At 45.8% G+C, this 22615-nt stretch overlaps 1 protein-coding gene across 2 annotated transcripts in view; it reads right to left on the reverse strand.

Moving 5' to 3' along the window:
* Positions 1–22615, reverse strand: part of LOC106578106 (1-phosphatidylinositol 4,5-bisphosphate phosphodiesterase beta-3-like) — a 101806-nt gene that overhangs the window by 25736 nt on the left and 53455 nt on the right. For both annotated transcript variants that reach the window (XM_045700505.2, XM_045700504.2), the window contains exons 10-20: positions 20878–21024; positions 18953–19110; positions 18110–18192; positions 17814–17898; positions 17203–17359; positions 11695–11796; positions 11502–11575; positions 5036–5132; positions 4664–4873; positions 869–1023; positions 530–691 (exon numbers count right to left, since the gene is read on the reverse strand). In XM_045700505.2, the coding sequence (XP_045556461.1) occupies positions 530–691; positions 869–1023; positions 4664–4873; positions 5036–5132; positions 11502–11575; positions 11695–11796; positions 17203–17359; positions 17814–17898; positions 18110–18192; positions 18953–19110; positions 20878–21024 (1430 nt within the window). The remainder of the gene's footprint in view (positions 1–529; positions 692–868; positions 1024–4663; positions 4874–5035; positions 5133–11501; positions 11576–11694; positions 11797–17202; positions 17360–17813; positions 17899–18109; positions 18193–18952; positions 19111–20877; positions 21025–22615) is intronic.

Genomic DNA, 22615 nt, shown 5'->3' on the forward strand with positions numbered 1-22615 from the left:
GGGAGGACCACCTTGAGAGGAGGGGAGGACCACCTAGAGAGGAGGGGAGGACCACCTAGAGAGGAGGGGAGGACCACCTAGAGAGGAGGGGAGGACCACCTAGAGAGGAGGAGAGGACCACCTAGAGAGGACCACCTAGGGAGGACCACCTAGAGAGGAGGAGAGGACCACCTAGAGAGGACCACCTAGAGAGGAGGGGAGGACCACCTAGGGAGGAGGGGAGGACCACCTAGAGAGGAGGAGAGGACCACCTAGAGAGGAGGAGAGGACCACCTAGAGAGGAGGAGAGGCCCACCTAGAGAGGACCACCTAGGGAGGACCACCTAGAGAGGAGGAGAGAAATTATTTGTTGTTTTATCACAATGCAGGGCTAACAAATGAGCCCTATTGAAATGAATGGAAGTAGTGAAAGTAGATGGACATTCCCAGCATTATGGGCAATGTTACGTTGTGTGCTTGTGTTTCCGCGAGTGTGTGTTCGGTTCGTGAGTTTGCACTCATGCGTGTGTTGAGGCTGTGTTAACGTTACCTTGTTGAAGACAAATGTCTCGTCATCCCAGACAGGGTCCAGGCTGTTCCCATTGGACGTCCTAGTGCGATACTTCCTCTTTGTGTCGGCAGGAAGTCCAAACATGTCCACTTCCACGTACACGCCCACTTTCTTATCGGTCAGGAACTGACCCGAGATCACCTGGAGATGGAGAGAAGGAGATGGTCCCCCCCCACACACACACACACACACACACACACACACACACACACACACACACACACACACACACACACACACACACACACACACACACACACACACACACACACACACACACACACACACACACACACACACACACTCCTACCCACTCACCCTGATCTTGACGGTGTTGGCTACGATGCCGTCCACAATGTTCTCAGTGAAGGGGTCAAAGTGTTTGTCTGTCCGTCTCATGAACTCTGGTTTCAGCAGGTAACCACTGTGGCCATTATACTCAAATACTCCCATGTTCAACTGCATGGGCAGGTCTAAGAGAGAGGGGGGAGGGAGGAGAGAGGGGGTAGGGGAGAGGGGGTAGGGGAGAGGGGGGAGGGAGGAGAGAGGGGGGAGAGGGAGAGGGGGAGGGAGGAGAGGGGGCAGGGAGGAGAGAGGGGGCAGGGAGGAGAGAGGGGGGAGAGGGAGGAAGGGAGAGGGAGGAAGGGAGAGGGAGGAAGGAGAGAGGGGGAGGGAGGAGAGAGGGGGAGGGAGGAGAGAGGGGGAGGGAGGAGAGAGGGGGAGGGAGGAGAGAGGGGGCAGGGAGGAGAGAGGGGGCAGGGAGGAGAGAGGGGGCAGGGAGGAGAGAGGGGGGAGAGGGAGGAAGGGAGAGGGAGGAAGGAGAGAGGGGGGGAGAGAGAGGGGGAGGGAGGAGAGGGGGCAGGGAGGAGAGAGGGGGCAGGGAGGAGAGAGGGGGCAGGGAGGAGAGAGGGGGGAGAGGGAGGAAGGGAGAGGGAGGAAGGAGAGAGGGGGGGAGAGAGAGGGGGAGGGAGGAGAGGGGGCAGGGAGGAGAGAGGGGGCAGGGAGGAGAGAGGGGGCAGGGAGGAGAGAGGGGGCAGGGAGGAGAGAGGGGGCAGGGAGGAGAGAGGGGGCAGGGAGGAGAGAGGGGGGAGAGGGAGGAAGGGAGAGGGAGGAAGGAGAGAGGGGGAGGGAGGAGAGAGGGGGAGGGAGGAGAGAGGGGGAGGGAGGAGAGAGGGGGAGGGAGATTGTCAGTCATAGAAATAAGTGAAGCAAGGAGACAGAGGACTGAACAGAATGAGATAAAGAAAGCGAGCGAGCGAGAGAGCGATGAGAGATATGTGTCAACAGCAACCGTTGGGAAATCCTCTGCATTATCATTAATAGCAGACTCTTACATTTCCTCAGCGAAAACAATGTACTGAGCAAATATCAAATTGCCTTTTTACCAAATTTCCGTACGACAGAGACATAGTGGAGTGGTAACGCGCGTGCAAGCAGTTGCTCCCGACGCCACTTGGGTTCACTGCAGCATCCACCGAGAGGCTCTTGCTGCCAAGGGAATGCCTGACAGCTTGAAAGACGTTTTGGACACTACAGTGAAAATGGTTCACTTTGTTAAAGCAAGGCCCCTGAACTCTCGTGTATTTTCTGCACTATGCAATGATATGGGCAGCGACCATGTAACACTTTTACAACATGCAGAAGTGTGCTGGTTATCAAGGGGCAAAGTATTGACACATTTTTTTAACTGAGAGATGAACTTAACATTTCTTTTCTGACCATAATTTTCACTTGTCTGACCGCTTGCATGATGATGAGTTTCTCACACGACTGGCCTATCTGGGTGATGTTTTTTCTCGCCTGAATGATCTGAATCTAGGATTACAGAGACTCTTTGCAACTCAATGTGCAGGACAAAATTGAGGCTATGATTAAGAAGTTGGAGCTCTTTTCTGTCTGCATTAACAAGGACAACACACAGGTCTTTCCATCATTGTATGATTTTTTTGGTGTGCAAATGAACACAAGCTTACGGACAATGTTAAATGTGATATAGCGAAGCACCTGAGTGAGTTGGGTGCGCAATTACGCAGGTACTTTCCCAAAACGGAGGACACAAACAACTGGATTCATTATCCCTTTCATGCCCTGCCTCCAGTCCACTTACCGATATCTGAACAAGAGAGCCTCATTAAATTGCAACAAGCGGTTCTGTGAAAATGGAATTTAATCAGAAGCCACTGCCAGATTTCAGGATTGGGCTGCGCTCAGAGTATCCTGCCTTGGCAAATAGCGCTGTTAAGACACTGATGCCCTTTGCAACCACGTACCGATGTGAGAGTGGATTCTCGGCCCTCACTAGCATGAACTAAATACAGGCACAGACTGTGTGGAAAATGATTTAAGACTGAGACTCTCTCCAATACAACCCAACATTACAGAGTTATGAGCATCCTTTCAAGCACACCCTTCTCATTAATCTGTGGTGAGTTATTCACAATTTTTGATGAACAAATAAAGTTTTATATGTAAAATGGCTAAATTAAGAGCAAAATTATTGATTGTTATTATATTATTATTTGTACCCTGGTCCTATAAGAGCTCTTTGTCACTTCCCACGAGCCGGGTTGTGACAAAAACTCACACTCATTCTTATGTTTAATAAATGTATCGTATAGTGTGTGTGTGGCAGGCTTACAATGATGGTAAAAAACATTTGAGAGTACGCTGACCCTGGTGCTAGAGGGGGTACAGAGCTGGAGGTTGAATGTTTGAAGGGGTACGGGACTATAAAAAGTTTGGGAACCACTGCCCTAGAGCACACAAAAAACTATACATACCTCGGCCTAAACATCAGCGCCACAAGTAACTTCCACAAAGCTGTGAACAATCTGAGAGAAAAGGCAAGAAGGGCCTTCTATGCCATCAAAAGGAACATAAAATTCAACAAACCAATTAGGATCTGGCAAAAAATACTTGAATCAGTTATAGAACCCATTGCCCTTTATGGTTGTGAGGTCTGGGGTCCGCTCACCAACCAAGAATTCACAAAATGGGACAAACACCAAATTGAGACTATGCATGCAGAATTCTACGTTGTACACAAAGTATATTTTTGTAGAACACCAAATAATGCATGCAGAGCAGAATTAGGCCGATACCTGATAATTATCAAAATCTAGAAAAGAGCTGTTAAATTCTACAACCACCTAAAAAGAAGCGATTCCCAAACCTTCCATAACAAAGCCATCACCTACAGAGAGATGAACCTGGAGAAGAGTCCCCTAAGCAAGCTGACCCTGGGGCTCTGTTCACAAACACAAACACACCCCACAGAGCCCCAGGACAGCAACACAATTAGACCCAACCAAATCACGAGAAAATTACTTGACACATTGGAAAGAATTTACAAAAAAACTGAGTAAACTAGAATGCTATTTGGCCCTAAACAGAGAGTACACAGTGACAGAATACCTGACCACTGTGACTGATCCAAACTTAAGGAAAGCTTTGACTATGTACAGACTCATTGAGCATAGCCTTGCTATTGAGAAAGGCCACCGTAGGCAGACATGGCTCTCAAGAGAAGACAGGCTATGTGCACACTGCCCTCACAATGGGGTGCAAACTGAGCTGCACTTCCTAACCTCCTGCCAAATGTATGACCATAGACACATATTTCCAGCAAATTACACAGATCCACAAAGAATTCGAAAATAATTCAAATTTTGATAAACTCCAATATCTACTGGGTGAAATACCACAGTGTTCCATCACAGCAGCAAGATTTGTGACCTATTGCCACAAGAAAAGGTCAACCAGTGAAGAACAAACACCATTTTAAATACAGCCCATATTTATGTTTATTTATTTTCCCTTTTGTACTTTAACTATTTGCACATCATTACAACACTGTATATAGACATAATACAACATTTGAAATGTCTTTATTATTTTGAAACTTCTGTGAGTGTAATGTTTACTGTTCATTTTATTGTTTATTTCTCTTTTGTATATTATCTACCTCACTTGCTTTGGCAATATTAACCTATGTTTCCCATGCCAATAAAGCCCCTTGAATTGAAATTGGAGAGCGCGAGAGATGGAGGTGGAGAGAGGGGAAGAATGAGGGGAGGAAACGAGGGAGAAGGAGATAAAAAGAAGGAGACTTACCAAGAGTCTGGAAGTTTAGAGCCACCATCTGACAGCCAACGTTCCAGAAGAGTTGAGGCATGTAGTTGGAACTGTCTACCCTGGTGCCCTTAGGATAGATACGACTCAGCTGCTTCTTATTGTACTCAACAAACTCAATGGGAGCACTCTTCAGGGAGTCCATCCCCTTAGTCTCAACGAACGACGACATCTCAAAATACTTATTCCTCTCTGAGAGTGTGAGAGAGAGAGAGAGAGAGAGAATATATTAACATCAGCTAAAATAAATCAGTGTGTGGATTGGCTGACCATGAACTACGAGTGAGTCATGCTCTACATGAGAGGGGAGGTTAGGCCTCCCACACACACACCTCGCACTCAACACACACTCACTGTTTGCGACCTCAAAGCTCTTGAACTTGACAGGTTCTATGTAGTTGACCAGAGTAGACATCTCCTCTGTTGCGTTCACCTCACTACTAGCAGTACCCTGAGAGAGAGAGAGAGAGAGAGAGACAGAGAGAGAGACAGAGAGAGAGAGCGACAGAGAGAGAGAGCGAGAGAGAGAGCGAGAGAGAGAGCGAGAGAGAGAGCGAGAGAGAGAGCGAGAGAGAGACTTTGACTTGTCTTTCTTTAACCTCTAGGGTAGGGGGCAGTATTTGCACAGCCGGATAAAAAACGTACCTGATTTAATCTGGTTATTACTACTGCCCAGAAACTAGAATATGCATATAATTGTTTGATTTGGATAGAAAACACCCCAAAGTTTCTAAAACTGTTTGAATGGTGTCTGTGAGTATAACAAAACTCATATGGCAGGCAAAAACCTGAGAAGATTCCTTACAGGAAGTGCCCTCTCTGACCATTTCTTGGCCTTCTACACTCTCTTTATTGAAAACTGAGGATCTCTGCTGTAACGTGACACTTCCTACGGCTCCCATAGGCTCTCAGAAGGCGGCAGAACGGGGAATGATGACTTTGCAGGCCCAGGCTGAAAAACAGTAGGGCATTTGGATAGTGGTCGATCAGAGAACAATGAGACTGGGGGCGCGTGCACGAGCCGACACCATGTTTTTATTTTTTCGTCTTTGAACGAAAACAGGGTTTCCCGGTCGGAATATTATCGCTTTTTTTATGAGAAAAATCGCATAAAAATTGCTTTTAAACAGCGGTTGACATGCTTCGAAGTACGGTAATGGAATATTTAGAATTTTTTGGTCACGAAACGCGTCGGGCGCGTAACCCTTCGTCACCCTTCGGATAGTGTCTTGAACGCACAAACAAAACAGAGGATATTTGAACATAACTATGGATTATTTTGAACCAAACCAACATTTGTTATTGAAGTAGAAGTCCTGGGAGTGAATTCTGACGAAGAACAGCAAAGGTAATCAAATTTTTCTTATAGTAAATCGGAGTTTGGTGAGGGCCAAACTTGGTGGGTGTCAAAATAGCTAGCCCGTGATGGTGAGCTATCTACTCAGAATATTGCAAAATGTGCTTTTGCCGAAAAGCTATTTTAAAATCAGACATAGCGATTGCATAAAGGAGTTCTGTATCTATAATTCTTAAAATAATTATGTTTTTTGTGAACGTTTATCGTGAGTAATTTAGTAAATTCACCGGAAGTTTGCGGTGGGTATGCTAGTTCTGAACGTCACATGCTAATGTAAAAAGATGGTTTTTGATATAAATATGAACTTGATTGAACAAAACATGCATGTATTGTATAACATAATGTCCTAGGAGTGTCATCTGATGAAGATCATCAAAGGTTAGTGCTGCATTTAGCTGTGGTTTGGGTTTATGTGACATTATATGCTAGCTTGAAAAATGGGTGTCTGATTATTTCTGGCTGGGTACTCTGCTGACATAATCTAATGTTTTGCTTTCGTTGTAAAGCCTTTTTGAAATCGGACAATGTGGTTAGATTAACGAGAGTCTTGTCTTTAAAATGGTGTAAAATAGTCATATGTTTGAGAAATTGAAGTAATAGCATTTCTAAGGCATTTGAATATCGCGCCACGGGATTCCACTGGCTGTTGAGTAGGTGGGACGATTTCGTCCCACATACCCTAGAGAGGTTAATGGCACATCCTCATTTAATTTCATTAAAACCTCACCCCACCCCCCTTTAAAAAACAAATATCCCCTGTGCTGCATACTCACCTTGCCCTGTAGCCCACGATACAACACCACACATCACAATAACCAAAACCTCTATAACCGTATGTCCAACCCATCTTCCCCAGCTATACAGATGGCCCCCCCAACACACCATATCTCCTGAAACATCTCCCCCAGCTATACAGACAGCCCCCCCAACACACCATATCTCCTGAAACATCTCCACACTGTTTATCATTTTATACAACTCAAATTCCACCCTAAGGCGCACAGAGACCATCCCATTAAACACTAGTAAAGGGTCTGTTATCCCTCCACCTTTGACCCTGTTCCTCCTTGATAGCCAAATAGCCAACTTTGCCTGAGCAAACAAGAACATTCAACAAAGCACATTTGGTCTTCTCCTTATTTGAATACCTGTATCCCATTATAAACAACTCAACAGTAAAAACCACCCCCAACCTCTCACACAGACATTCTAACAGAGACATTAATGGCTTTACCCTGGTGCACACAGAAAACACATGATGCACTGTTTCACTCATGACACAGAAAGGACACCCCTGTCCGACTCCCGGTTCAACACGTACCAACCAGCTGTTAGTGGCCAGGGCTCCATGAAGAACCCTCCACTGGAGGTCCCCTGACCTCTTTGGTACTGGGGGTTTGTAGAGCCCCCTCCATCTAAAACCCACCATACTCTCTGCCCCACACACCCCCTGCCACTGATGTGCCTTCACTCCTGTTAGGCTCCTAATGTTCCTAACCTTAACGCAGAGGTTGTAGAGGGCTTTACCTCCCACCCCTTCAAACTCCCCCAGGCTCGGAGTGTTAAAATCTAACAAGCCCTCCAGACCCCCTTGCCAGTCCCCAGTCTCTGCCGTCACCTGCAGTGGCGGAAACATTGTTGGCCCCTCCCCCTTTGGCCCCTCAAACACCCCCCCTTACCGGCTCAGACAGTTTCTCCTGGACCTCCTCCAGGAATCTCTCCAGCAACCTAAGAGACGTTAGTCCTGTTTGTTGTGCCAGGACTTACAGGGTTTTCCACCCCTCCTCTCCCAGCAGTCTCAGGTCACCCAGCCTTAGTAAACCCCCTGCCATCAGTTGCCTCTGCAGGGTGGCCGACTGGACCGATCTCAAAGGAATGGCTGGGTTGTGGAAGATCGGCTCCTCCCACACCCACAGCCCAGGCTCCACACCCCCTTCTCGTGTGGGCCTTAGCAGCTGCCAGGCCCTCAGCACTGCAGAGTAAAAATCTGAGAGACCTGCTGTACTCAGCCTCTCCAGCTTCATGAGGAACAGCTGCCTGTCCAACCCTAATCCACCAGCTCTCCTCAGCAGTGCGCATGTTGGTTCCCTCCAGCCGACATCAGTATGGTACAGCAGTCTCTGCACCGCCTTTAGCCGGAATGCAGCCACCTTGCTCTCCAGTTCCACCAGGCCCTGTCCTCCATCGTGTACGGACACATACATCACTGCCGTGATGGCCCAACCAGAAATAAATCCTCCAGCTTGTGAACCGACCGGCGCGCGGGGGGGGGGGGGGGGGGTCACAGGGAGGATGCCGCCAGGTTGTTGATTATCAGCACCCTCCCTCTATATGACACTTGGGACAGGAGCCACCTCCAACCTGGCCAGTCTTGACACCACTGCCTGTGACAGCCCCTCCCAGTTTGTCCTGATCCACCTCTCGGAGCACAGGTACAACCCCAAAATGTTAAGCCCTTCACAACCCCACCGCAAACCACCTGGAAGTAGAGGGGCCCTTTCCCCCCATAACAGAGCTTTGCTCTTGCCCCAGTTTACCTTAGCTGATGATGCTCCCTCGTACACCTTCAGACTGGTCTCTAGTGCCTGTATATCCTGCCCATCACAGAAACATCATCTGCATACGTCGACACTGCTATGCCTGTCACCACACCTATGCCTGTCCAGCACACTCCTTGCCTTCTTCTGTGTAGCAGGCCCAGAAAAGGCTTAATGGCTAGTGTGTATAACTGCCCCGATAGAGGGCATCCTTGTCTAATGCCCCGTCTCACCCAGACTGGCCTACTGAGCCCCCCTCCCACCTTAACCATACATGATGCCCCAGCATACAACAGCTTCACACAGGTCAAAAACCTTTTCCCCAAACCCAAAACCAGACATCACATTAAACAGATACTCATGGTCCACTCTATCAAAAGCTTTCTCTTGATCTAAAGAGACCAGTCCAAAGTTCACATTAGAACCTCTCGACAAGTCCAGCATGTCCCTGACTGAGCGTCCCGGTACACAATATGTCTGGTCCTTGTGTAATATAGAGTCCAGATGGGACTTCAGTCTGTTAGCGAGGACCTTGGGCAAATATCTTGTAGTCCGCACAGACCAACGCCTCAGGCCTCCAGTTCTTAAATTCACCCAAGTCCCCTTACTTTGGCAGGAGAGTCAGAACCGCCCGACGACAACTCATCAGAAACTCTCCTACCCTGACCCATTCACGCACCACGCAAAGGAAGTCCAGTCCAATTATTCCCCAGAATTTTGTATAAAACTCCACTGGGAGTCCATCGACCCCCGGTGCACGACCGGGGGACATCTGGGTTACTGCCTCTGCCAGTTCATGGGACAACAGAGGAATGCCCATTTCATCCCTCTGTGCCAGAGAGAGCTTAGGGAGTTCTGCAAACAAGACCTGAGCATACAGAGGATCACACAGTTCTGCCCTATACAACTCAATATAAAACTCCACAGTCCGCTCCCGCATCTCCACCACCACAGAGGTCACCCGCCCATCAGACAGCCATAGACAATCTTTGGCTTCGCCGCTCTGTCTTTCCAAACCAAAGAAGAAGGAGCTAGGAGCGTCCAGCTCCTTGTGCATGGAGAACCTAGCTCTTACAAGTTCTCCCTTTGCTTTAACTGGGGTAAAAACTGCCCAGGTCCCTACGTAATTCAGCTGAATTAGCCTGGAGGCCTACATTGCCTTGCCCCACCACTGATACTACACTTGGAGTTCCCCTAATACTCTCCTAGCCTCTGAGGACGGTGCCAGAAGGGATGGCTGATGTTTTACGTGCTCCTAACCAACTGTACTATTTGGTTTGTTTTTACACATTGTTTGTAACTGATGTTTTAAACTTATTGTGTACATAATGTTGCTGCTACCGTCTCTTATGACCAAAAATAACTTCTGGACATCACCATTTTTTCCCCCATATACTAATTAGGATGTGAGATCCTATGGTTGTGAGGTCTGGGGTTCACTGAGGTCTGGGGTCCACAAATCAAGCATTGATACTCCCATATCTGTTAGGTGAAATACCACAGCGTGCCATCATAGCAGCCAGATGTGTGGCCCGTTGCCATGAGAAAAGGGCAACCAGTGGAGCACAAACATTATAAATACCACAAATATTTCTCTGTTTATTTATCTTCCCCTACTATTCATACTACAACTATTTGCACATTGCTAAAACACAGTACATACAAATAATATAAAAGTTGAAATGTCTATCCTTTTTGAGTGCATACTGTTAATTTATCATTAAAAAACAACACATTTTTGTTGATTTCACTTACTTTGGCAATGTAAAAATATGTTTCCCGTGCCAATAAAGCCCCTTGAATTGAAACTGAACTGAGACAGAGAGACAGAAAGAGAGAGACACAGAGACCGAGACAAAGAGACTGAGAGACCGAGACAGACAGAGAGAGAGAGACCGAGACAGACAGAGAGAGAGAGACCGAGACAGACAGAGAGAGAGAGACCGAGACAGACAGAGAGAGAGAGACCGAGACAGACAGAGAGAGAGAGACCGAGACAGACAGAGAGAGAGAGACCGAGACAGACAGAGAGAGAGAGACCGAGACAGACAGAGAGAGAGAGACCGAGACAGACAGAGAGAGAGAGACCGAGACAGACAGAGAGAGAGAGACCGAGACAGACAGAGAGAGAGAGACCGAGACAGACAGAGAGAGAGAGACAGAGAGAGAGAGACCGAGACAGAGAGAGAGAGACCGAGACAGAGAGAGAGAGACCGAGACAGAGAGAGAGAGACCGAGACAGAGAGAGAGAGACCGAGACAGAGAGAGAGAGACCGAGACAGAGAGAGAGAGACCGAGACAGAGAGAGAGAGACCGAGACAGAGAGAGAGAGACCGAGACAGAGAGAGAGAGACCGAGACAGAGAGAGAGAGACCGAGACAGAGAGAGAGAGACTGAGACAGAGAGAGAGAGACCGAGACAGAGAGAGAGAGACCGAGACAGAGAGACCGAGACAGAGAGAGAGAGACCGAGACAGAGAGACCGAGACAGAGAGAGAGAGACCGAGGCAGAGAGAGAGAGACCGAGACAGAGAGAGAGAGACCGAGACAGAGAGAGAGAGACCGAGACAGAGAGAGAGAGAGAGACCGAGGCAGAGAGAGAGAGACCGAGACAGAGAGAGAGAGACCGAGACAGAGAGAGAGAGACCGAGACAGAGAGAGAGAGACCGAGACAGAGAGAGAGAGACCGAGACAGAGAGAGACCGAGAGACCGAGACAGAGACAGAGAGAGAGACCGAGAGAGACCGAGAGAGACCGAGAGAGAGAGAGAGACCGAGAGAGAGAGAGACCGAGACAGAGACAGAGAGAGACAGAGAGAGACCGAGGTCAATAAAAAAGATACATAGAACCATTGCATGTTCATTTGCTCACTGGGATGACCCAAGTAAATAGAACACTCTTCAGGGAACACTAAGTAGAGGACTCACCTCATCAGAGTTTGGTTTCTTCAGTTCAGCCACTGGTTCCTCTTCCTCCTCCTCATCACTTTCTCCCTCCCCTCCTACCAGAACACATGTAAACATGTTACCTATGTCTGTCCATCCATCCATCCATCCTTCTCTCTCTCTCCATCCCTCTCTCCCACCCCAGCATGTTCGATCATTCAGGAAGTGAACTGACCAATAGATTTGCGAGGATCTCCGTCTTTAACCAGCCTGCCTGCCAGCCTCTCTTCCCCATTGGATAGCAGCTGGCCTCCATCACTGTCACTGAAATGACAGTCTAAACAAACAGAAAATAAATACTTGTCAATAATGTACTGTATACCACTACAGGAGATACACGTACTGTATACCACTACAGGAAATGCACGTACTGTATACCACTACAGGAGATACACGTACTGTATACCACTACAGGAGATACACGTACTGTATACCACTACAGGAGATACACGTACTGTATACCACTACAGGAGATACACGTACTGTATACCACTACAGGAGATACACGTACTGTATACCACTACAGGAGATACACGTACTGTATACCACTACAGGAGATACACGTACTGTATACCACTACAGGAGATACACGTACTGTATACCACTACAGGAGATACACGTACTGTATACCACTACAGGAGATACACGTACTGTATACCACTACAGGAGATACACGTACTGTATACCACTACAGGAAATACACGTACTGTATACCACTACAGGAAATACACGTACTGTATACCACTACAGGAAATACACGTACTGTATACCACTACAGGAAATACACGTACTGTATACCACTACAGGAAATACACGTACTGTATACCACTACAGGAAAAGTCACACGGAACAACATAATACATTTGGAGGTGTGTGTAGGTTTGTTTGTACTATACTCTAAATGCCTGTGTGTGTCCATACTTACAATACGTGTGTGTGTGTGTGTGTGTGTGTGTGTGTGTGTGTGTATATATCTGTATATATACTGTTAACAGGTGAAGCATGCTCCAGTGTGTACAGTACCAGTCAAAAGTTTGGAAACACCTACTGTCGTGTTTTTGGCTATGCCGGATTAAGTGATATGACATGCTATTCTATAAAATCCTTTCTCCGTAATTAATATTACCTGATTAAACTAATCATGTAAATGTAATTAACTAGAAAGTCGGGGCACCACGAAAGTATGTTTATAGAGCTGTTATCTTCCGAATAAACTCTTAAAGACCTAGTAATATTTTACATCAATAGCAGTCAATATTTAATCATCACCTTATTTCAGTCACATCTGAAAGTGGTCAATTCTTGGTTATCTTCACGAACCCTGGCTAACAAGTTGAATCAGCAATACAAAATGTGTTTTATTATTTATTTACTAAATAAATCACACAGAATGGATCATACATTGATTACAAATGATGTCATAAAGGAAAAGGTTCTTAGCGGACGGAACAGATATGACGGCTGGTTACACAAAGAAAGGGGGTGGGGTTTTGAATGATTGTGTCTCTCTATCGGGCCGTAGGCAGCTATGCTATTCGTAAATACAGTATCTTATGCATTCTAAATTACCGCCCATTTGGAAAAGGAAAATGCAATGAATATTTAGTCTGAGCTGCGCTTCGATCGGTTGGTCGTAGATGGGAGGCCGGGTTGTCCTTTGAAGAATGTCTGGTGGTAGAACGGTTACTTGGTAGTACCGTCGTCGTGTGGTAGAATAGATACTCTGTCCGTCCTCTCCTAGCCCACGTCTACAGTTGCTGCGCTAACGCAATGGCTAGGAGGTATCACTTCTTTCGTGAATATGAGTTCAAAGTTCATACCAAGTTGCCATACTTTAACCTCATGCTATATCCTGGCTGGTATAGTTGAAGTTCATCCTTCCGGCGTGTAGGTCGTCACCTTCACATTGAAATTCGATGCCAATTTCGTTAGGTTCTTGCTGAGGTTGGCTTAGTTCTGTAGGTGGTCTTTTGTCCTTTCAACGTGGGGACTGCCAGTCCTCACGTCCTTGGAACAGGAAGTTACATTTTTGTCAACGGGTTTAAATAGTGGTGAAAGAAGGGCGTGTTTCATAGTTTCACATCCCATGTCTGTTCACATGGGCGGGGCCTCAGTGAGCAGATTGGTGTTCTTCTGACAAACCGTTCTCTCATTAACCTGTTAGGGCTAGGGGGCAGTATTGACACGGCCGGATAAAAAACGTACCCGATTTAATCTGGTTACTACTCCTGCCCAGTAACTAGAATATGCATATAATTATTGGCTTTGGATAGAAAACACCCTAAAGTTTCTAAAACTGTTTGAATGGTGTCTGTGAGTATAACAGAACTCATATGGCAGGCCAAAACCTGAGAAGATTCCATGCAGGAAGTGGCCTGTCTGACAAGTTGTGTTTCATCTTGGCTCTTTTTATTGAAGACTGAGGATCTTTGCAATAACGTGACACTCCCTACGGCTCCCATAGGCTCTCAGAGCCCGGGAAAAAGCTGAACGATATCGAGGCAGCCTCTGGCTGAAACACTTTATCGTGTTTGGCAAGTGGCCGATCCGAGTACTATGGGCTTAGGCGCGTGCCCGAGTCGACCGAATTATTTATTTTCTTTCATCTGTTTACCTAAATGCAGATTCCCGGTCGGAATTTTATCGCTTTTTTACGAGAAAAATGGCATAAAAATGGATTTTAAACAGCGGTTGACATGCTTCGAAGTACGGTACTGGAATATTTAGAATTTTTTTGTCACGAATTGCGCCATGCTCGTCACCCTTATTTACCCTTTCGGATAGTGTCTTGAACGCACGAACAAAACGCAGCTGTTTGGATATAACTATGGATTATTTTGAACCAAACCAACATTTGTTATTGAAGTAGAAGTCCTGGGAGTGCATTCTGATGAAGACAGCAAAGGTAATAAAATTTTTCTTATAGTAAATCTGACTTTGGTGAGTGCTAAACATGCTGGGTGTCTAAATAGCTAGCCCTGTGATGCCGGGCTATCTACTGAGAATATTGCAAAATGTGCTTTCACCGAAAAGCTATTTTAAAATCAGACATATCGAGTGCATAGAGGAGTTCTGTATCTATAATTCTTAAAATAATTGTTATGTAATTTAGTAAATTCACCGGCAGTGTTCGGTGGGAATGCTAGTCACATGCTAGTCACATGCTAATGTAAAAACCTGGTTTTTGATATAAATATGAACTTGATTGAACAAAACATGCATGTATTGTATAACAATGTCCTAGGGTTGTCATCTGATGAAGATCATCAAAGGTTAGTGCTACATTTAGCTGTGGTTTGGGTTTATGTGACATTATATGCTGTGGTTTGGGTTTATGTGACATTATATGCTAGCTTGAAAAATGGGTGTCTGATTATTTCTGGCTGGGTACTCTGCTGACATAATCTAATGTTTTGCTTTCATTGTAAAGCCTTTTTGAAATCGGACAGTGTGGTTAGATTAACGAGAGTCTTGTCTTTAAAATGGTGTAAAATAGTCATACGTTTGAAAAATTGAAGTTTTAGCATTTTTTAGGAATTTGAATAACGCGCCACGGGATTACACTGGCTGTTGAGTAGAACGTCCCACCTAGCCCATAGAGGTTAAGAAGCTAAAATTACATTTAATCTTTTCACAAATAGTTTCATATTTAAACATTTAAATTGCACAACAATTCCATGTGAATCTGATAACTAGAATGTGTAGACGTTCCCCAGATACAGTTTATGTCGTCCTGTCATCAGTAATAATGTCTCAGACGCCAACTGACCTGACATCATATTCATTAAGTACCAACACATATTTTCAACTGGTTGGATTACCAAAATATGGTTCTGTTCCCCACACCTTTTGACCAGAATCTCTATGTTAACAAAGGGCTTTTCAGAGTCCACACTATAGAGTAGAGAGAGCAACAGGGGGAAGGTATTTACGGGGGTCATAAACCCCCATCAGGCCAACTCATCATGAGGCCAACTCATCATGAGGCCAACTCATCATGAGGCCAACTCATCATGAGGCCAACTCATCGTCAGGCCAACTCATCGTCAGGCCAACTCATCGTCAGGCCAACTCATCGTCAGGCCAACTCATCGTCAGGCCAACTCATCGTCAGGCCAACTCATCGTCAGGCCAACTCATCGTCAGGCCAACTCATCATCAGGCCAACTCATCGTCAGGCCAACTCATCATCAGGCCAACTCATCATCAGGCCAACTCATCATCAGGCCAACTCATCCAAGTTTTTTTATTTTTTTTATTTTCTACATTGTAGAATAATAGCGAAGACATCAAAACTATGAAATAACACAAATGGAATCATGTAGTAACCAAAAAAAAAAAGGGTTAAACAAATCAAAATATATTTTATATTAGAGATTCTTCTCGGTCGGGGACCGAGAGACAGAAAAACAGTTTCTATCTCAAGGCCATCAGACTGTTAAACAGCCATCACTAACATTGAGTGGCTGCTGCCAGCATACAGACTCAAATCTCTGGCCACTTTAATAATTAAAAATAGGATGTAATAAATGTATCACTAGTCACTTTAAATAATGCCATTTTATATAATGTTTACATGCCCTACATTACTCATCTCATATGTATATACTGTATTCTATACCATCTACTGCATCTTGCCTATGCCGTTCGGCCATCGCTCATCCATATATTTATATGTACATATTCTTATTCATTCCTTTACACTTGTGTGTATAAGGTAGTTGTGAAATTGGTAGATTACTTGTTAGATATTGCTGCACGGTCGGAACTAGAAGCACAAGCATTTCGCTACACTCGCATTAACATCTGCTAACCACGTGTATGTGACCAATAACATGTGATTTGAAGTAGCCACCCTTTGCCTTGATGGCAGCTGTGAACACTCTTGTGTTATTTCATAGTTTTGATGTCTTCACTATTATTCTACAACCTAGAAAATAGTAAAAAGAAAACCCCTGGAATGAGTAGGTGTTCTAAAACTTTTGACTGGTAGTGTATATCTATACCGTTAACAGGTGAATGTACCTTTATTTAACTAGGCAAATTCTTATTTACAATGATGGCCTACCGGGGAACAGTGGGTTAACTGCCTTGTTCAGGGGCAGAACGACAGATTTTTACCTTGTCAGCTCAGGGGATTTGATCCCAGCAACCTTTTGGTTACTAGTCCAACACTCTAACCACTAGGCTACCTGCTCTAACCACTAGGCTACCCGCTCTAACCACCAGGCTACCCGCTCTAACCACCAGGCTACCCGCTCTAACCACCAGGCTACCCGCTCTAACCACCAGGCTACCCGCTCTAACCACCAGGCTACCCGCTCTAACCACCAGGCTACCCGCTTTAACCACTAGGCTACCCGCTCTAACCACTAGGCTTCCTGCTCTAACCACTAGGCTTCCTGCTCTAACCACTAGGCTTCCTGCTCTAACCACTAGGCTTCCTGCTCTAACCACTAGGCTACCCGCTCTAACCACTAGGCTACCTGCTCTAACCACTAGGCTTCCTGCTCTAACCACTAGGCTTCCTGCTCTAACCACTAGGCTACCTGCTCTAACCACTAGGCTTCCTGCTCTAGCCACTAGGCTTCCTGCTCTAGCCACTAGGCTACCTGCTCTAACCACTAGGCTACCTGCTGCCCCAGCATGCTCCAGTGTGTGTGAGTGTGTAGACGGTGAATACCGTTAAGAGGTGAAGCCTGTTCCAGACTGTCCGTCTCTCCGGTCCTCCTCCTCAGACTGCCCCTGGTGGAAGCTCTGTGGTGGTGCTTCTTCTTGTTTTTGATCAAGATCTTACCCAGCAGCTCCTGGGGCGACGGTAAGGGCTGAGCTGGGATCAGCTGTTAGAGAACACATAATACAATACATTAACAGGGCTAGTGTAAGGGCTGAGCTGGGATCAGTAGTGTTCCTAATTCACAGGAGGTTGGTGACACCTTAATTGGGGAGGACAGGCTCGTGGTAACAGCTGGAGCGGAATGGCGTCAAATACATCAAAGGTACGGTTTCCATGGTGTTTGATGCCGTTCCATTCGCTCCGTTCCAGCCATTATTATGAGCCGTCCTCCCCTCAGCAGCCTCCTAATGTAGCCCCGACCCACGGTTTACCTCCCGCTAAGCCAGGGCCGTGTTTCTCTCTGCTGAATCGGTTGTTTCCTTTCAACTGAATGTCCAAATAATAGCTGGCCTGCTGAGGGGAGTTCCTAACTAATCAGGGACAGAGAATCTGCAGACACTCAGCCTTCCAGGAACTGACCTCTAACCCCCGACCTCTAAACGCCGACCCAGACTCACCGGGTATTTCTCCAGAGGGTCGATGAGGAGGGCGTCTCCGAAGATACTTCGACAATACTCCGCCATCTTGGCCTGCTGCTTCGCCCTGAGACAGACAAATAACATAATATAACATTTGAAAACTTGTGAGTATAATGTTTACTAATGTTTCCCTTGTTAATAATTTTTTGTTGTTGTTGTCTATTTCATTTGCTTTGGCAACATATGTTTCAGATAACCTTCAATTCAGTGGGCTTTATTGGATTTATGTAAATTCTCAGGATTTCCCTTCTCACTACCCAGAATGCTTCACTCACGAGTCAACGTGGTTTTCGAAGGAGAGGATGAGGGGATAGGGAGAGGTCTTGAATGCACTTTCTGCTATCGCTTCAATCACCTCCTTCACACAGAAAGAGAGAGACACAGAGAGAGAGAGAGACACAGAGAGAGAGAGAGAGAGAGACACAGAGAGAGAGAGAGAGAGACACAGAGAGAGAGAGAGAGAGAGACACAGAGAGAGAGAGAGAGAGACACAGAGAGAGAGAGAGAGAGACACAGAGAGAGAGAGAGAGACACAGAGAGAGAGAGAGAGACACACAGAGAGACACAGAGAGAGAGAGAGACACAGAGAGAGAGAGAGACACAGAGAGAGAGAGACACACAGAGAGAGAGACACAGAGAGAGAGAGACACAGAGAGAGAGAGACACAGGGAGAGAGAGACACAGGGAGAGAGAGACACAGGGAGAGAGAGACACAGGGAGAGAGAGACACAGGGAGAGAGAGACACAGGGAGAGAGAGACACAGGGAGAGAGAGAGACACAGAGAGAGAGAGAGACACAGGGAGAGAGAGAGACACAAACAGAGAGAGAGACACAAACAGAGAGAGAGACACAAACAGAGAGAGAGACACAAACAGAGAGAGACACAAACAGAGAGATAGAGAGACAGAGAGATAGAGAGACACAGAGAGATAGAGAGAGAGACAGACAGAGAGAGACAGAGAGAGAGAGACAGAGAGAGAGAGAATATATTAGGCAGGTGAACATCATATAGAATGCAGTACAATGATGTGAGGAGCAGCACTATCTAGGAATCATTTCAGACTTATGGTAAACCTTCAAGTTTATGTCTCACTCACACACACACACCCCCCCCTACCTTGAAGGGTATCTCTGTGGTCATGGTGAAGCCGTGTGTGATGTAAGGTTCCTCATCCTGCGGCCGTCCCTTCCAACAGTCCAGCTCTATACAGCGACAGCCGGTCAGTAATACCTGGCGATACATCTCCACTGATGACAGACCTGTCAGCTGACCAACTGGGGGACAGGAGGGAGGGACGTCTTTACACCAATGACATTGTATGTGTGTACAGTATTAACCTGTGAGGTATGTGTTGTGTGTTTAACAGTCTGTGTGTGTGTGTGTGTGTGTTTAACAGTGTGTGTGTGTGTGTTTAACAGTGTGTTTAACAGTGTGTTGTGTGTTTAACAGTGTGTTGTTTGTGTTTAACTTCTATGGGCTAGGTGGGACGCTGGACACAGCCAGTGAAATATCAGGGCGGAAAATTAAAAAACAACAAAATGTCATAATTCAACTTTCTCAAACATACGACTATTTTACACCATTTTAAAGATACACTTCTCGTTAATCTAACCACATTGTCCGATTTCAAAAAGGCTTTACAGTGAAAGCAAAACATTAGATTATGTTAGGAGAGTACATAGACAAAAATAATCACACAGCCATTTTCCAAGCAAGGACGTGTCTCAATAAAACCCAAAACACAGCTAAATGAAGCACTAACCTTTGACGATCTTCATCAGATGACACTCCTAGGACATTATGTTACACAATACATGTATGTTTTGTTCGATAAAGTTCATATTTTTATCCAAAAACAGCATTTTACATTGGCGCGTGATGTTCAGAAAATGTATTCCCACCAAAACGGCCGGTGAATGTGCACATCAATTTACAAAAATACTCATCATAAACGTTAACAAAATACATAACAATTATTTTAAGAATAATAGATAGACCTCTCCTTTATGCAACCGCTGTGTCAGATTTTAAAATAGCTTTACGGAGAAAGCACATTTTTCTAAATTCTAAAGAACATAGCTCAGCCATCACGGCGAGCTATTCAGACACCCGCCAAATTCGGGGCAACCTGAACTCAGAATTAGTATTAGAAATATTGTATTACCTTTGCTGATCTTCGTCAGAATGCACTCCCAGGACTGCTACTTCCACAATAAATTTTGTTTTTGTTCCAAATAATCCATATTTATGTCCAAATACCTCCGTTTTGTTCGTGCGTACAGATCACTTATCCAAAGGCATAACGCGCGAGCGCGGAACGAGAGACGAAAAGTCAAAATGTTCCATTACCGTACTTAGAAGCATGTCAAACGCTGTTTAAAATCAATCTTTATGGTATTTTTAACGTAAAATTGCGATAATATTCCAACCGGACAATAGCAAATTCATTCAAGAAGAAAAAGAAGGAGGGGCACGCTCGCGGGACCGAGCATATCCAATCCCTTTGTTGCCAGGCAGACCACTCAGTAACTGAGCTCCTATACTCTGCCCAGTGACAGGAAAATGCTCAAACCACTTTCTGAAGGCTTTAGACAGCCAATGGAAGCCTTAGGAAGTGCAACGTCACCCCACAGACACTGGAGCTTCGATAGAGAATCAAAAGAAGAACTACAATTCCCAGACTTTTCACTTCCTGCTTGGATTTTTCTCAGGTTTTTGCCTGCCATATGAGTTCTGTTATACTCACAGACACCATTCAAACAGTTTTAGAAACTTCAGAGTGTTTTCTATCCAAATCTACTAATAATATGCATATTCTAGTTTCTGGGCCAGAGTAGTAACCTGTTTAAATTGGGTACGTTTTTCATCCGGCCGTGAAAATACTGCCCCCTAGCCCAGACAGGTTAACAGTGTGTTTAACAGTGTGATGTGTGTTTAACGGTGTGTTGTGTGTGTTTAACGGTGTGTTGTGTGTGTTTAACGGTGTGTTGTGTGTGTTTAACGGTGTGTTGTGTGTTTAACGGTGTGTTGTGTGTGTGTACCTGTGAGGTATGTGTTGTGGGAAGAGTTGATAAAGTAGTGGGACAGGGGCTGGTTCATATCATCTATGATGTCCAGTCTCTCTGGAGGGACGATAGTATTCTCCTCTCCTCCTAGATACCTACTGAACCCCAACAGACTGATCTGATCTGGAGGGGGGGAGAGAGAGATGGAGGGGTCAAGGGAGAGAGAGAGAGAGAGAGAGAGAGGGAGAGAGGGGGGGGTCGAGGGAGAGAGAGCGTGAGAGAGAGAGATGGAGGGGTCGAGCGGGGGGGGGCGAGGGAGAGCGAGACGGAGAAAGAGAGATGGAGGGGTCGAGGGAGAGAGACGGAGAGAGAGAGAGAGAGATGGAGGGGGGTCGAGGGAGAGACGGAGAGAGAGATGGAGGGGGGTCGAGGGAGAGAGAGAGAGAGGTGGGGGGGGGGGGGTCGAGGGAGAGAGAGCGTGAGAGAGAGAAAGAGAGATGGAGGGGTCGAGGGAGAGAAGATCAGACAACTAGAAACGAATACCTTTATTGTCATGTAATGTGGAAATGTGTCTTTGGCTCAAACAGATATCAAACCAGAGGTAATATCAGCAGCACCACATCAACCAGAACATCAAGTCAAATATACAGTGGGGCAAAAAAGTATTTAGTCAGCCACCAATTGTGCAAGTTCTCCCACTTAAAAAGATGAGAGGCCTGTAATTTTCATCATAGGTACACGTCAACTATGACAGACAAAATGAGAAAAAAAATCCTGAAAATCACATTGTAGGATTTTTTATGAATTTATTTGCAAATTATGGTGGAAATAAGTATTTGGTCACCTACAAACAAGCAAGATTTCTGGCTCTCACAGAGGCTCCTCTGTCCTCCACTCGTTACATGTATTAATGGCACCTGTTTGAACTTGTTATCAGTATAAAATACACCTGTCCACAACCTCAAACAGTCACACTCCAAACTCCACTATGGCCAAGACCAAAGAGCTGTCAAAGGACACCAGAAACAAAATTGTAGACCTGCACCAGGCTGGGAAGACTGAATCTGCAATAGGTAAGCAGCTTGGTTTGAAGAAATCAACTGTGGGAGCAATTATTAGGAAATGGAAGACATACAAGACCACTGATAATCTCCCTCGATCTGGGGCTCCACGCAAGATCTCACCCCGTGGGGTCAAAATGATCACAAGAACGGTGAGCAAAAATCCCAGAACCACACAGGGGGACCTAGTGAATGACTTGCAGAGAGCTGGGACCAAAGTAACAAAGCCTACCATCAGTAACACACTACGCCGCCAGGGACTCAAATCCTGCAGTGCCAGACGTGTCCCCCTGCTTAAGCAAGTACATGTCCAGGCCCGTCTGAAGTTTGCTAGAGAGCATATGGATGATCCAGAAAAGGATTGGGAGAATGTCATATGGTCAGATGAAACCAAAATATAACTTTTTGATAAACTCAACTTATCGTGTTTGGAGGACAAAGAATGCTGAGTTGCATCCAAAGAACACCATACCTACTGTGAAGCATGGGGGTGGAAACATCATGCTTTGGGGCTGTTTTTCTGCAAAGGGACCAGGACGACTGATCCGTGTAAAGGAAAGAATGAATGGGGCCATGTATCGTGAGATTTTGAGTGAAAACCTCCTTCCATCAGCAAGGGCATTGAAGATGAAACGTGGCTGGGTCTTTCAGCATGACAATGATCCCAAACACACCGCCCGGGCAACGAAGGAGTGGCTTCGTAAGAAGTATTT

This window comes from Salmo salar, chromosome 18 (genome assembly GCF_965601325.2).
Source record: "Salmo salar chromosome 18, fSalSal1, whole genome shotgun sequence".
NCBI classification, from domain to species: Eukaryota; Metazoa; Chordata; class Actinopteri; order Salmoniformes; family Salmonidae; genus Salmo; species Salmo salar.